This window comes from Megalobrama amblycephala, linkage group LG6 (assembly GCF_018812025.1).
Source record: "Megalobrama amblycephala isolate DHTTF-2021 linkage group LG6, ASM1881202v1, whole genome shotgun sequence".
Lineage (NCBI taxonomy): Eukaryota > Metazoa > Chordata > Actinopteri > Cypriniformes > Xenocyprididae > Megalobrama > Megalobrama amblycephala.
This window is the reverse complement of record NC_063049.1, coordinates 1,954,637-1,970,714: the sequence shown is the minus strand read 5'-3', so window position 1 is coordinate 1,970,714 and position 16,078 is coordinate 1,954,637. Positions and strand designations below refer to the sequence as shown.

The 16,078-nt window shown below is 41.3% G+C and overlaps 1 protein-coding gene across 1 annotated transcript; it reads right to left on the bottom strand.

The window, feature by feature from the left end:
- Positions 1-3,548: 3,548 nt before the first annotated feature.
- On the bottom strand, positions 3,549-6,169 carry LOC125269649 (macrophage mannose receptor 1-like). Its single transcript, XM_048192583.1, has 5 exons — positions 6,031-6,169; positions 5,863-5,914; positions 5,413-5,772; positions 4,778-5,122; positions 3,549-4,624 (listed from the first exon to the last, which is right to left on the bottom strand). Exons 2-5 carry the CDS (start codon positions 5,897-5,899, stop codon positions 4,260-4,262), a joined length of 1,107 nt encoding a protein of 368 aa, XP_048048540.1. The 5' UTR covers positions 5,900-5,914; positions 6,031-6,169; the 3' UTR covers positions 3,549-4,259.
- Between the last annotated feature and the right edge of the window lie 9,909 nt (positions 6,170-16,078).

The following is a 16,078-nucleotide window of genomic DNA, read 5'->3' as shown; positions in this document are numbered from 1 at the left end:
GAGAGCAGTATGTAAGTCAGTGTATGTGTAAATGTGTGTTGTTAGAAAATTTTCACTTCCCTGATTCGTAGCTGTTGGCTGTTCGCCCATGGCCCATCCTCCCTGCTCTCCATCTCCCCTGCCTCAGTCTGCTTGATTTTGCTGGCTTTCGGGACAGTTCTGGGCCCAATGGCCATCTTTCTTGCAGATTCTGCATTTTGTACAGTCTCTAAACCAGTGACCATCCGTTTTGCAGATCCAGCACCTCCATCTTCTCCTGTTCCCCCCGTGTTATTTGCTTTACCTTCAATCATTAGTGTTTCTTCTCTCTCCAAGCTTTGACATTCACAAGGGCCACTTGCAACTCTTTGTCAGACTTTGCTCTGGCTCTTTCTCTTCTTACCAAGGCAAGCTTTCCTTCCGCGGCTGTTTGTTTCTCTGTTTCTGCCGCTGGCTTTGCTTCTGCCTCTCTTGCCTCTTCCAGTTGGTCTTCCACATGCAAGGCTTGTTTCAGTAGCTCAGCCAAGCGTGTGTCCTTCATGTTAGTCACAGTCCATGGCCCAAAGACCACCATGGGCTCATCCAGCCCTGAAACTTCAATCATTGGAGCTGTAACACTCACATTTTCTTCCTTCACAGTCTGTCGTGTCTTTCGCTTCTTCGTTGGTGGGTCCCTGAGCACCTCCTCCTCTTCTTCTTTGGGGGTTGCAGGAGGCTGCTGTTTCTGCTTTCGTGTTGCTGGTTGCATTGTCGGCGCTGTCGGCTTCTTCGGCGGAGAGCAGTCAGGGTCGGGGTCAACTTTTAGGGCTTGCAGCTCAGCCACGGGATAGTGTGGGTATGGTGGTGGATGTGGAGAGACAGAGAAAAAAAGGGTTAATATGGTGTAACGCAATCACTTTCTCCTTATTTTCTTTTTCCTCTTTTTTTTCTCTACTTTTTTCTTTCTACCTTTTCTTCTTTTTTCTCTACTTTTTCTTTGTTTTGCTTCCCTACATGCTAATTCTTTCTGCATCGACCTTCTTTCCCTTCTGCCTGCTTCCTCTAGCCTCTTACATTTCACACAAACACAACATCCCCACATCGCAGTTCTCTTCAACTCAGTCCCTTACGACCTTAAGTCTTATGACACTTAATGTTCCCTCTTCTGGAAAAAATCATAATACTTGACTAGTTTATCTATATCTAACATGCTCTTTTGGCCATCCACCTTTCTCATTTGATAGTAGACCGGTTTATCATAATTTGTAAGATTACTCTGGGCTTTCCTCATTTTGGCTGTATCTGTCTCCGTGGATTTTCCTCTGTTGGGTGCGCACCTAATAATCTGTTGGACGTCTCCCCCAGATCCGATTTCGTCAGCCTCAAATCGGTGAGCATAAGCACTGGCTCTCTTTAATCAGTTAAGACACTTCAAACTGGCCCACACAGTTTCAATCCCTCCTCTGCCAAGACACCTCAAACTGTGTGACACAGCCTCAATCCCCCTTTGAAGATATCTTAACTATGTGACAAATTTCAAATAACAAATTTCCCCAAAAGCCAAACATTTAGAAATTTAGGGTCCTAATTCATTTTAGTTATTTTTTTACTAAATCACATTTCTTAATCCCAAAATTTCAAAGAAAATCTTTTAATTCCCGTTTGCAATGATCTCAATTCCCCCCTAGAATTCCCTGACACGCACCACAGAGTCTTAGAATTTTATTTTATCTCTTACCAGGCAGTCGTGTAGCCACCTGGGTTTTTTTCTGATCCCAGTGGTGTCCCCCCCGGGCACAGCCGCTGCCGACCCCCTCGTCCCTGAAGCTACGTGGGGTAGGGCTGAAGACGTATGCTTCAGGCGGCCTACGTTGTCCACTTCTCGGGCCCAGCAGGGCACATCCAAGGGATCCCACGTCTTGACACCAAATTGTTGTGGCAGAAATTTGACTCGACTCACTACATAAGAGACAAACTCATCCAACTGTCTTTTGAAAGTTTTATTTCGTGCAAGAAAGGTCAGACAGTCATACAGAAACACAAGTAGCTGTAAGAAAAAGAACGAAGGCTTCCCCTCACTTTTATATCTGTAACCTCCAAGGCTGAGGCCTCTGTCTTTTTACCATATTAGGCACATAACCAGGAAAAACTCTGCCACCTGTCATGTGACAATCATAGTCCTCTTACACTGCAACTTATACATTTATTTTTCATATAAACATGGTCTTTTACTCTGGCTTGGCCACAACCCAAAAATAAGTCCCCAAAAGTAGCTGTTCTACGTGACTAAAAGGCTCTACACACACACACTTGTAAGTGAAGACTTGTGAAACATCAGCATAAGCACTTCTAAGAGAAAACTCATCAGCATGTAGTACAGGCAGTTTTGAGGAGACATGTAATCATCAACATATAAGGATAATTACAATAAATTTTTTAGATTTGTACAACAGAATTCACTACGTTCGTGTTGTTTACATTATATGCACTCAGGCGCCTATTGCCAACAAAACAGACATTTGAAGCAGTTTTACTCACCACATGCTGTTCTCATGACCGGGATCATTACCACTGTGACTGCTCCATCTTTCAGTTTCAAACGATCTGTAAATCCAGCACTGAACTGACCGCACGTTGATGGGCGTGCCCTTGCTCTCTCGCTCAGGTCCACATGTGCGCCCGCGCCCTTCCGGGAGAAGTGCCCGTACAAGGAATTCTGACCTCGTTTATGTCACTCAGACCGATGCTCGAAAAAAAAAATCCGAAAGCTGAGACGATTTGGAAGAGAATTTTTGGGACATTTTTTTTTTACGTCATACGTCCAACTCATGTTTTGAAACTTTGGCCATGTTTAGCATGAGAATCCAACTCTTTAACAGTGTAAATAAGTCAGAATACATGAAATAGCATTATACCACCCTTTAAAAATTTTAATTGCTTCCCATTGCTTTCCTAATTTAAATCTGACTCCCCCTGTCGCTCTGTGCACCTGTATGTGCCTGTATGACTACCCTCGCTATCTTCAGAGGGTGTGTACCCCTCCCTTCTTTCACACAATGGTATGATCCTAGTCTGTCCTCCCATGTGATGACTGACTGACTGAACAAGAACAACAAGTATTGTTTTTGTTTTTTTTTATTGTCATGATGGGTTTGTCAGTTGAGTGTCCATGGGACTGTGTAAATGTTGTCTGAAGGGCTGAAAGAACTCTTTATGAACTGCAAAGGGAACTGGTTTGATTCAGGCTGGTTTTAATGGACTTAAGGATTCTTAAAGGTCTAAGTGCATATGGACTCTGAGGTATAAGCTACTGCTGAATTGTGAACTCAGTCAAGAATTGTTCATGTGAACTGCATATCCAGTTAATACTGAAATTTGTGATTTGCACACCAAAAGAGTTTGAATGAACAATCTAATTTTTGAATTAATTGACTTTTTTGTTAAAAGGTTTTGTCATGCTAAATGAGCCCCTGAATTGTATTTGAATTTCTGGGATATTTTTTTTTATAAATTTGTATTTGTATTTTTTATTTATTTATTTTTGTTGAACTGCATTTGTGAATCATTAATGTTTTTTGCCCTTACTGAATGGTGTTTTGCTCAAAAATGAATAACAGTTTCAATGAATTGAGCCTTTCTGTTTGTGTTAATACTCCATCCACATATTAAGGGTTCCTACTTCTTTAAAACTGTGAATCCTTTCAACAGACCTCAAGAGAAAAGCAGAAGAAATCAAATCAGAAATCATTGAAAAGAAAACCATCTGTGATCAAGTCAAATTCAAGTTTTGCATATCTGTCATTTGAGCGGTCATTGTGACATTGAAAATCAGGAAATAATCAGAGGCGAGAATACTGACTGTAGATGAGTTTATTTGAGCTCATGTTCTGTTTCACATGTTTATCTGATGATTTTGATCAAACACAAGATATTTTATACCCAAACTTCACTTCAGCTTTTCTAAGAATAAACCAGATTTCATTCTGAGACACAAACAATATTATTCTGAAGAGCTGCTGCTCACAGATTCACATTCAACCAGTTATTGATATAGATAAGATTAGTGAAAACATAAAGAGACGTAACCACACCAGATATATAAAGAGATTTATAAAACACACTTAAAATCTAAAGAATATTAAACATTAATGTTAAAACATTTTATGTTAAGATCACATTATTCCATGATGATTAAAATTTAGCAGTTAGCAGATTCACTCAGAACTTACTAAAACAAATACAAGTAAATAAGAGAAAAAATGAAGAATGAAAACAGTGAATGTAAGTAAACACACAAACATTCACTCATCATTTCTGCAGATGAAGTTGAGTGTGCGAGTTTCAGGAAGGCTGATCCAGCGCTGATCTCCTCCAGACTGAACTGCTCCTTTTCTCTTCTCGAGGCGACAGTCTTCCGGTTCTACTCCGTTCCCTGGAGCCCAGTTCTGATAGCACACGATGTCTCCTCTCACCCAGATCCACACGTTCAGGCTGCAGAAGTTGTGTAAACCCAACCACACCGCCTCAGTAGACGCCTGTTTAACCACATTCATCACACGACGCTGAATCTCTTCTGAATGAACCGAGACCAGATCCACATGATTCTGTCTGCAGTATCTCAGAGCTTCAGGCCACGTCAGATTCTCTTTGATCAGGATCAGTTTATCTGGACACAAAACAATCCATAGAGAGGGACTGATCAAAAACAACATGCAGAACAAACACTGTGGAGGAATTTGTCATGTCAGACATGTAGAGTGAACTTTAAGATATCTGGAGGTGATGGATGGATTGTGTGTGTTTGTGAGGATCTGCTCACCTTCATGACACACAAAAGGAAACTGGTAGTTGCAAGAGATGTCATTCCATTGTCCCTGAGCGTTAGGATAAATCTCTCCACAGTTTTCGACACCTCTAGCATTATTAGGTTCACCAGCATACCAGTATCTGAATGAGGAGTTACTCTGATCTGACCACTGCCATGAGTCTCTGAACAGACCGATCCAGACATCACCAGATATGCGATTATCACTAATGAACTGCGTAACCTGTTGATTCTCATTCTGGTTCCTCACACTGACCAGATCAATGTGATTCTGTCTGCAGTAACTCTGAGCGTCTCTCCAGTTCTTCATCTGATTGATAAAGACGAGTCCTGTGTTCACTTTAAGAAGAACAAACACATTAATCAGTTTGTTAATCTTATGCTGCTTTATGGTTTGGACAGATGTCATTGAAACATTTGAGCTGTTTGAAATCAAGATCTGTAGAATTATTTTAAAGATAAAACATGTTTATACAGAAATTAACTCATTGAAAGTGTGGCAAACATCCACAGACTCTTCTATATTCACAATCAGATTGAAAAGTAATAGTGTATTTTATTGCATTAAAATTTGGTTTATGGTACATCTACTAATGAACAGATGTAGTCATTTTAAAATCTGCACTCACTGTTGTTGCAGATGAAAGCCCGGTTATCACTGCATAGAAGATCATTCCACTGTCCATTTCTCATCATAGCACACCATTGATTTCCACCATCAGGTTGTCCAGGAGCCCAGTTCAGATAGAGCGCAGGATCACCTGAAGACCACTGCCATTTATCAACACCCGTCCTCTGCAGCCCAATCCAGACATACTGAACACCTCCATCATTCACAGTCTTCTTCAGCTCGTTCATGTCGTTCATGTTGTCAACGGTGGCCAGATCTGTGTAATTCTCTCTGCAGTATCTCTGAGCTTCAGTCCAGGTCTTGTTCACGTTTATAAAGTGATACTGACGCTGAACACATTCAGATACGGAGCAGAGAGCTGTGAAAGAGAGGCTTTGATTTAATGCTTTTCATAACAGAGTCAAACCTGATGAAACTATAAACCATAAATAAAACAACAAACACTCACCAATGAGTAGAAGAATGAAATATAGAGTTTGCTCCATTTCTGAGGAAGAAATCTGTGAAAAAAGTATGAAAAATATACTAATTTAGCAGCATAACTCGATTCACAATCATTAAGACCATATTAACATCTCAAAGTCTAATTGTGGTTAAAGAATGAAGTTGTTCTTACTTTAGAGGTCGTGTGTTTCTGTCCTGAGTCTGATGTTTCTGTCCGTCTTTAAACAAAGTGATTATTATATATGCTCTCATTCAGTGCATCACATCATTTGTTTATTTCACTCTTAAAAAAAAACACAAAGAAACAAAAACTTTTTTCATTTTTATCTTCCTCATTTGTGTGTCCACGTCATTTCTCTGTTTTTTGTTGATTGTTGCTGTAATTCTTTGGAAGTGTGTTAATTTGAATGTGCTACAGAGTTTGTACGAATATTGTATTTCCATAGCGGTTTCACAGAAAAAATCCACCTCAGCATTTGCATTTTATTTTTATTTATCAAATATCAAATTATTATTTATTTGTTTCCATGTTCTTTCAGCTTTATTACTGTCAGTGAGATACAAAATATATAAAATACACTTTGTGTCTACATTAACACAATATCTCTTCATTGTGTCATGAGTGCTTGTATAAAGAAAATATATTGGCCAACAAACAAAATGTGCAAAGAAGAAGAATATAGCAACAACATATCAACTCTTTAATAATGGAAATCAGCAGCACAGAGAACATCTTAATATCACTATGTACACAGTGTCATCGCTCCCTCCTGATGTGACGTCACTAGAGTAAAAGATTCTTTCATTTGATTTCAGTGCTATTTTAACTTCTTTCTCTATTAAACCTCTTTTTCTTTAATTTCTTTCTCTGTCTTTTCTGCCAGTGTTCACTGATTGACATGTAGATGACATCATTTGTAGATGATTTTCAAACAGTGAATTAAGCTTTCACATTTATGGAATTTATAAAATACTATAATGACTACAAAGTTGTAATAAATGCCATCTAATCTATAATGTAAAGTAGTGACATTACGTTTTCTGTTTAGTCTTGCTAAATCTTGCTGTCTCCATCTTTCTATCACTGTGATAAATTAACCAATCAGAGGCTTCTAGAGGAATCTGCACCCCATTTGGAGCTTTAGCCCCGCCTACTCAAAGCTTGAAGAATCTGAGGTTAGATGAGAGCAGAAGAACATGACGACTGTTTACAATAAAAACGTTAAACGACCGATGATCCAGGGACGCAAACTACTATGGGCCTTCTCAGATTTTAATGTTATTTATGTTATTCATCAGACAATGTTCACTAATCAGGCATAACATTATGAGCACTGACACATGAAGTGAATAACACTGATTATCTCTTCATCACGGCACCTGTTAGTGGTGGTCAGTATCTATCAAAAGTGCTCCAAGGAAGGAACAGTGGTGAACTGGCGACAGGGTCATGGGCGGCCAAGATCATTGATGCACATGTGGTCCGATCCAACAGATGAGCTACTGTAGCTAAAACTGCCCCAGAAGTTAATGCTGGTTCTGATAGAAAGGTGTCAGAATACACAGTGCATCAGTTTGTTGCGTATGGAGCTGCATAGCTGCAGACCAGCCAGGGTGCCCATGCTGACCCCTGTCCACCGCCGAAAGAGCCAACAGTGGACACGTGAGCATCAGAACTGGACCACGGAGCAATGGAAGAAGGTGGCCTGGTCTGATGAATCACGTTTTCTTTTACATCACGTGGATGGACGGGCGCATGTGCGTCTCTTACCTGGGGAACACATGGCACCAGGATGCACTATGGGAAGAAGGCAAGCCGGTGGAGGCAGTGTGATGCTTTGGGCAATGTTCTTCTGGGAAACCTTGGGTCCTGCCATCCATGTGCATGTTACTTTGACACGTACCACCTACCTAAGCATTGTTGAGACCATGTACACCCTTTCATGGAAACGGTATTCGCTGGTGGCTGTGGCCTCTTTCAGCAGGATACTGTACTCTGCCACAAAGCAGAAATGGTTCAGGAATGGTTTGAGGAGCACAACAATGAGTTTGAGGTGTTGACTTGGCCTCCAAATTCCCCAGATCTCAATCCAATCGAGCATCTGTGGGATGTGCTGAACAAACAAGTCCGATCCATGGAAGCTCCACCTCAGAACTTACAGGACTTAAAGGATCTGCTGCTAAAATCCTGGTCCAGATCCCACAGCACACCTTCAGGGGTCTAGTGGAGTCCATGCCTCGACAGGTCAGGGCTTTTCTGGCAGCAAAAGGGGGAGCTCTGTTCCATAAAATGACAGGTGTTAGTGAGTTGGAGCTCACTACAGATTACTTATGGCTTAGTAATAGTGTGCTTCACCTTTCAGGTGTAACAGAACACAGACTCGGGAGAACGGTGAGTACAATGATGAAACAGTTTATTATCCAAGAGGGTGAAATGATAAAAATGATAAAGCAAATCACAACAACCAGAGTGGATGAGGATAGAAACAGTCCAGACAGGTAAGTCAATTCAAATCATCTCCATTTATATAGCACTTTTCACAATGCAGATTGCTTCAAAACAGCTTCACAGTTATAACAGTAAAACTAACTGACAGAGATTGTAGAAAATATTATTATCGAGCTAAAGTAGGTTTTTGCCTGAATCACTTCCGTTGTAAAAATGATCAATTATTAACTTAGCTGCTTAAATGACACCTTTCCTACTGAAAACCGAAGACCTTTAATGCATTCTTGCCATTCATTTACGCGTTTAATCTATAGGTTTGCGCATTTGAATGTGTATGTGCGCAGATGCTTGGTCTTTTTTTATAAGTTTTATGGCGAACTGGAATAATTGGTAAGGGCACCTCACACACCTTGGTGATTGCTGATGATGATGATGTCTCTTATCTTTGTAGGAGTTGAGCAGACAATAATGGAGGAGATGGGAATCCAGGGAAGCAGGAACAGATGAATGGAGCACAGGGAGAGAATACAGGTAAGTAGATCCAGGTGAGAAGCGAGCAACAATATACATAGTCTAAGTTAGTAAGGACAAGACCAGATCAGGTCTGTGTGTGTGGTGCTGACTTTTATGGAGAGTTGATGAGGATGATGGCAGACAGGTGTGTGATTGGGAAGTGTGTGCTGGTGTTTATCAGGGAGGATTTTGGGAAATGTAGTGACTGGTGGTCCTGACAGTACTCCCCCCTCTCGGTAGGTGCGTCAGGCATCGTGGAGCCTTGACCGGAGGGTGAGTGGCAGTGCAGGCAGGTATGAATCCTCCAGGGTGGCACCAGCAGCTCAGGCGACCAGGTGGAGCCGACTGTTCAGAGATCCATGTTTTCGTAGCACCGGAGACTGGAGAACAGGAGATTCCATCGGCCAATGTGGCTGGGACGCAGGAGATTGGAGAACAGGAGATTTCATTGGCTGCCATGGCCGGGACACACGTTTAGACAACTTAGCATCTATAATTCACACATCTTTGGATTGTGAGGGAAACCAGATCTGAAAGACTTTCTGCGTCAGCTGGGACTCGAACCAGAGACCTTCTTGTTGTGAGGAGACAGTGTTTTCCACTGGGCCACTTGAGCTGCCCTTAGACACAGATATAAAATACTCATACTTGTAGAATAACTATTAAAAAAACTTTTTTATTTTTGTATGAAAAAATAAAATAAAAACATTTACAGGTACAAAACTCTGTTTGGAGAGATGCTGAAATGCACAGCATACACAGCAAAATCCACAGAGAACATTGCTCAGTGTTTATATGAGGTCAATCTCCACAATGTTAAAAGAAACACTGAAACAGTGTTAATGAGATAATAAAGTGATCAAATAACTGATGATTGAGTATTTGGTATAATCAACTAAAAGTAAAAGACATTAAATACCTGAAGATCTCAACAGAGGAAGATTAAACAACTCCACAAACAGCATTACCAGCTTCACTTATTACTAACCAGACTGTCTTTATTTCTGTCAGACGTCTACAGAAGTTTTTATTGAGAATTAACAGGTTTAGATGATGATGTTTCATTTGAAGTCATCATTATGGTGATCAGTGTTTGCTTTAGTTGGGATCTTGGTCCTCGTACTTCTTATGTTAGCTTTTCTTTGCCCGCTGTAACTGTGTGTTTGTAAAACACATTTGTTGTGACAAAGAAAGCCAAGATAATGTGACATCAGATGATATCAGCTCCTTGTTGATGTAACTGGTGACGCGATGTCCAGCGTGATGGTGGCGTGACGCCAGTTATGAAAATCTTTGCGTTGTGGTTGTTGGAAACAGACACAGGACAGCAGGCGGCAGTTTCGCTGGAACTTTTAATCTGATAGACAAAACAAATAAGCAGCCTCTCAGATGAAATTGCCCTTATTTTGCTCTATAAAACAAATGTGTTGTACATTTATCACCATGTAATCAGTGTATCATTCGTTCATTCGTTTTTTGATTTAATATTGAAAGTACAAAAATGAGAAAATGGCTCCTTTTCATTCAGTTTGATTTTCGTTTTTCGTTCATAGGTACAAAAACAAGTAAACAGCTTGAATATATTCGATTTGTACATGTGGCCAGGAATTAAACACCCCTTTCTGCTGATTGGTCAGCAGAAGAGGTCCAATCAGGGTATCTTCCGTTCATTCATGTTTTGATTTGATATTGAAATCAGAAAAATTAGAAAACCACAGTTTTTTTCATTTTTCATTTTCAAAATGAAAACGAAAAAAGAAAAAACTGGTTTGATTTTTCTTTTTTCGTTCTGGGGTTGGAAACAAATAAGGGTAACACTTTAGAATACTGATCCTTCATTAATGAATAACTACACAGGAACAAATGAATAATGCATTATTAACACTCTAGTAACTACTATTAACTAACAAGCAACTCTGATGAATGAATTAGTAAGTAATAGTGCTAAGTAATAGTTGTAGGTGGTAGTTCACTATTAACTAATCAGTAACTACTGTTTTTTCATACCTCTAAGAGAACTACTAAGAACTACTATATACAGGTTCATAATTAACATGAATGATGCATAATGTATAATTAATTCTAAAGTAAAGGCCTTGGTAAACCACTAGTAATGACTGAAGTATTACTAAATACTTAATAAAGAATTACTAATTATTTGGATCAGTATTCTAAAGTAAAAAAACATGATAACTCTCTAGTAACTACTGAAGTCATTGTAAACTTTTGATGTTTTTGTATGTTTTTGTACAGTAATTCCTTATGATATATTTGGTAACACTTAAGTAATTACTAGTGGGTTACCATGATCTTCACTTTAGAATACTGATCCAAATAATTAGTAGTTCCTTTAGAAGGATGTAGTAACACTTGAGTAATTACTAGTGGGTTACTATGATCTTCATTTTAGAATACTGATCCAAAAAAGTAGTAGTTACTTTAGAGTTATATAGTAACTCTTGAGTTATTACTATCCAATACTTTACAAAAACCTCAAAAGTTTACAGTGACTTCAGTAGTTACTAGAGAGTTATCATGTTTTTCACTTTAGAATACTGATCCAAATAATTAGTAATTCCTTCTTAGGTATTTGGTAATACTTCACTCATTACTAGTGGTTTACCAAAGCCTTTACTATAGAATTAATTATACATTATTCATTATTCACATTAATTACGAACTTGTATATAGTAGTTCTTAGTAGTTCTCTGGGAGGTATGAAAAAAACAGTAGTTACTGATTAGTTAATAGTGAACTACCACCTTCAGCTGAGCACTATTACTTACTAATTCATTCATCAGAGTTACTTGTTAGTTAATAGTAGTTACTAGAGTGTTAATAATGCATTACTCATTTGTTCCTGTGTAGTTATTCATTAATGAAGGATCAGTATTCTAAAGTGTTACCCAAATAAGCAGTTTGAATATTCGATCTCTACATGTGGGCGGGAATGAAACGCCTCTTTCCGCTGATTGGTCAACCAGACGTCAAACCGTGTCGTCATCGGTTCAGCTCAACAGAATAAAAGTCCCTCGCTCTACAGCTGTACGAATTCTTAACGCGTTTATTCTACATTTTATCTCTTTCTCATGAAATATTTATTTACTTTGCAGCTGCACACAATTACCTCCATTCTACAACGTTGGCACAATGCCTGTTTTATTGAAGTGACCAACTATAAAAATCTAGTGAAGCTGCTCAACGCACTGGGCAGCGAATGTATAGGCACACATTGAATTAAAAAGTGTAAATCAGTAGCCAATGTAATTATGCAGCAGTCATAAATTTTGTTGTAGACAACACCCTGAGTTTTGGGATCTGGGATGAATTTGAAATATGACAGATATGAAAATATATTACATTTTATTAGTTAATCAAAGCGGTGCTATAGAGAGATGGACTTAAAATGCGAATTGGATGATTTGATGATGGAGGTGAACTCGTTTATGCCCATTTTAAATAGGCTATCACACATTTAAAAAAAGTAAAATAAATAAATAAGTAAAGGGAAAAATGTTAAAACAGTGTTAAAAATAACCATAATAGTGCTCTCTTAAGAAGATATCAATTATACTTTATCAATATTAGGCTATCAAATCCCTGAAATAACACTAACAATAATGAGATAAAGAGTATTTTATAGTCTATTTATTGTCATCTGTCTGTGTCAGAAATTAACTGTAATTGATTAATTAATTTACAGGGGATTTTAGGATTTTTTTCCTAATCTTATTAGATATGTATGCTTTCTTTAATGTTAAGTTCTTAAATTTTGTCATTTAAATTACAATAAAATGATGCAATAGGTTGTTACCAATTAAATCAGTATCAAACAAAGGCTTGCAGAGGTGTCAATGAAGCAGCACCTGAAGTTGCTTTTAGATTTATGAGTTGTTAGATTGCTCAGAGAGGGCAGTATATGTGTAGAAATTACAATTGCATAATGTAATGATATTAATGTTTTACACATCATTTTGAATACAGAAAATTTTAAATGACAAAATGAAACGATAATTGGATTATGAAATTAATGTCGCCAGTAGGTGTCAGCAAGTCTTTGTGTTAATGATTGAGTCATTTATTTAAGCGATTCGTTCAAAACGCTGATTCATTCAAGAATATATCAATTGGAGCTCTATAATCTTCTATAATCAGTCAACTGATTTGTTCAAAGACTCTGATTCATTCAGGAATGAAACACGGCTCTGTGCGCTAGGAGTCAGTCACACAACGGTTCTGATATGCATTGGAAGTTTAGTCGGCAGAGAAATTGAAACACCGGTTTGTGTGACATTCATTAATACTCAATATTAATGAAATAAACTCAGAATATTGCCTTAAACAAAAGTTATAGCTTTAAGAAAAGGAAAAAAAATAGCATGTTGCCTATTATATACATATATTATGAAACAGAAGGATAACTTAATATTTGACATTTGACATGTCCTTGTTATGGTATGGTGGTGTAGAGATGAGGCAGATGCGGATTTCCACAATAACATAATACTTTAATGTTACACAGGGTAAGGAACGCCAATATACACTTTAAACAACATTCAGAACGGACCAGGAGTGAAGGGAGTGAGTGCCATATAAAGGGAGTGAGGACAATAGAGTCCAGGTGCAGGTGATGAGTGATGATGAGGAGCTGACGAGGGAAGTGAGTGCAGGTGATGAAACAGGAGGATCATGCGAAATGGAGTCCAGGGAAACACGGGATCTGTGACATTACCCCCCCCTCCCGGTAGGCGCGTCCTCGCGCCGTAGATGAAACAACCGGGAGGGGGGCGGGCGCCCTGGAGACCTCAAGCTGGTGCAGGGGGAGGAGCAGACTGGAGTGGAGGTCTCCAGGGCAGGTTCAAAAGCCATGGCGGGTCAGGGGCTGAAGGCAGCCATGGTGGGTCAGGGGCTGAAGGCAGCCATGGCGGGTCAGGGGCTGAAGGCAGCCATGGAGGGTCAGGGGCTGAAGGCAGCCATGGCGGGTCAGGGGCTGAAGGCAGCCATGGCGGGTCAGGGGCTGAAGGCAGCCATGGCGGGTCAGGTGCAGCGGGCAGCCATGGCGGGTCAGGTGCAGCGGGCAGACATGGCGGGTCAGGTGCAGCGGGCAGCCATGGCGGGTCAGGAGCAGCGGGCAGCCATGGCGGGTCAGGTGCAGCGGGCTGCCGTGGAGGGTCAGGAGCCGAAGCCGGCCATGGCGGGTCAGGAGCCGAAGCCGAATTGCCGACGATCCCAGGTGGCGGTGAGGATCCGGCGGGACAGGGCGATGCCGCAGGTTCGGCCGACCGAGGCGCAGGCGGGGCTCCAGAAGGCCGCAGTGAAGCCAGAGCGACAGCCGACCAAAGGGACACAGGAGGGAGCGAGGAAGCCAACGGAGCGTGAGGGACGAAGGGACGAGGTGAAAACCGAGGAGCGTAGTCCTGAAGTGAGGGAAGGCCGATGAATGACTGATGCGGAACCGGGGGGAGGATGGAGCCTGGCGGAACTGGTGGACTGATGGGCCATGGTGGAGATGAGGGAGGTTGGAGCCAAGGGGGAGTATCTGGACCAACGGGCCGAGGTGGAATCCTGGGTGAGGTGGCTTGAGGTGGAGGTGCAGTGTGGACAATAGTGGAAGGAGGTGGGAGAGGGAGGCAGGGAGGGAAAACAGTCTTAACAAAGTTCATAATAGGAGCAGTTGGCTCGGCGGCGGCTGGAGCTGAGGGCTCGGCGGCGGCTGGAGCTGAGGGCTCGGCGGCGGAGACTGGCGCTGCTTGCCCGGCGGCGGAGACTGGCGCTGCTTGCTCGGCGGCGGAGACTGGCGCTGCTTGCTCGGCGGCGGAGACTGGCGCTGCTTGCTCGGCGGCGGAGACTGGAGAAATTGGCTCGGTCCAAAAGTCAAGTAGCCAGACCGCATCCTCTAGCGGTTTGCGCAGGGTTGGAGCGGCAGGCTCGGAAAGGGCTGGAGCAGGCTCTGGAGATACTGGAGCGGGCTCTGGAGATACTGGAGCGGGCTCTGGCGATACTGGAGCGGGCTCTGGCGATACTGGAGCGGGCTCTGGCGATACTGGAGCGGGCTCAGTGACGGCTGGAGAGGGCTCAGCGGCAGGTTTTTTCCTCCTCCTCCGCTTTCCGGACCCAGCAGGAGAATGTGGGCCCAGCGTGGGGCAGGAAGGAAGTTTACCGGAGGGGTAAGCGGAGGAATACGGAGGCTGACTAACTGGCCCAGCCGACCGTGTTTCTGGACGGACTGGAGACCAACACTCATCCACATAGAATTTGGAATTATTCAAAAACAAAATAAAATTGATAGTTTCGCTTAAGGAGAGACGATAATCAGGTTCATTTAAACGGAGAGTGTTGTCGTCCAGACCATCCAGAAACAGGGCGATTAAATTAGCATCGGGCCAGTCAGTCAGATAAGCCAGCTCAACGAACTCCTCCACATACCTCTCCAGTGAACGACCAACCTGAAGAAGCCCGATGATTTTCTCAGCCACTGTCATCGTCTTGGGAGGCATGGGAGAAGCTGAAGCCCGGGAGCTGAAGAAAGCTTCCCTTTTTTTTTTTTTTTTTATGTGGAAATCCGGTCGGTATAGGTCCATTCTTCTGTTATGGTATGGTGGTGTAGAGATGAGGCAGATGCGGATTTCCACAATAACATAATACTTTAATGTTACACAGGGTAAGGAACGCCAACATACACTTTAAACAACATTCAGAACGGACCAGGAGTGAAGGGAGTGAGTGCCATATAAAGGGAGTGAAGACAATAGAGTCCAGGTGCAGGTGATGAGTGATGACGAGGAGCTGACGAGGGAAGTGAGTGCAGGTGATGAAACAGGAGGATCATGGGAAATGGAGTCCAGGGAAACACGGGATCTGTGACAGTCCTACACTTCTCTATGAAAAAAAAAACTTAGAATAGGCATAATAGATGTGCTGTGACTGTAAAATACACACATATATATATATATATATTTTCATAGCCTATCTATCATTTCAATTCCATCCCATGTTGTCTAAAACAAAAGACATTTCTACACTCAATGTATCAAAGTTGTTGGCTGGGGGTAGTTATGTGCAGCTGCAAAGTAAATTAATATTTATGAGAATTAATGTCTACACAGAATTAAGCCCTGACTCTGTATCAGAACGATTTGTGTCAAGCCATTCACTAGTCTGGCTATTTGATGAGAAAGAGATAAAATGTAGAATAAACGCGTTAAGAATCAGTACAGCTGTAGAACGAGGGACTTTTATTCTGTTGAGCTGAACCGAT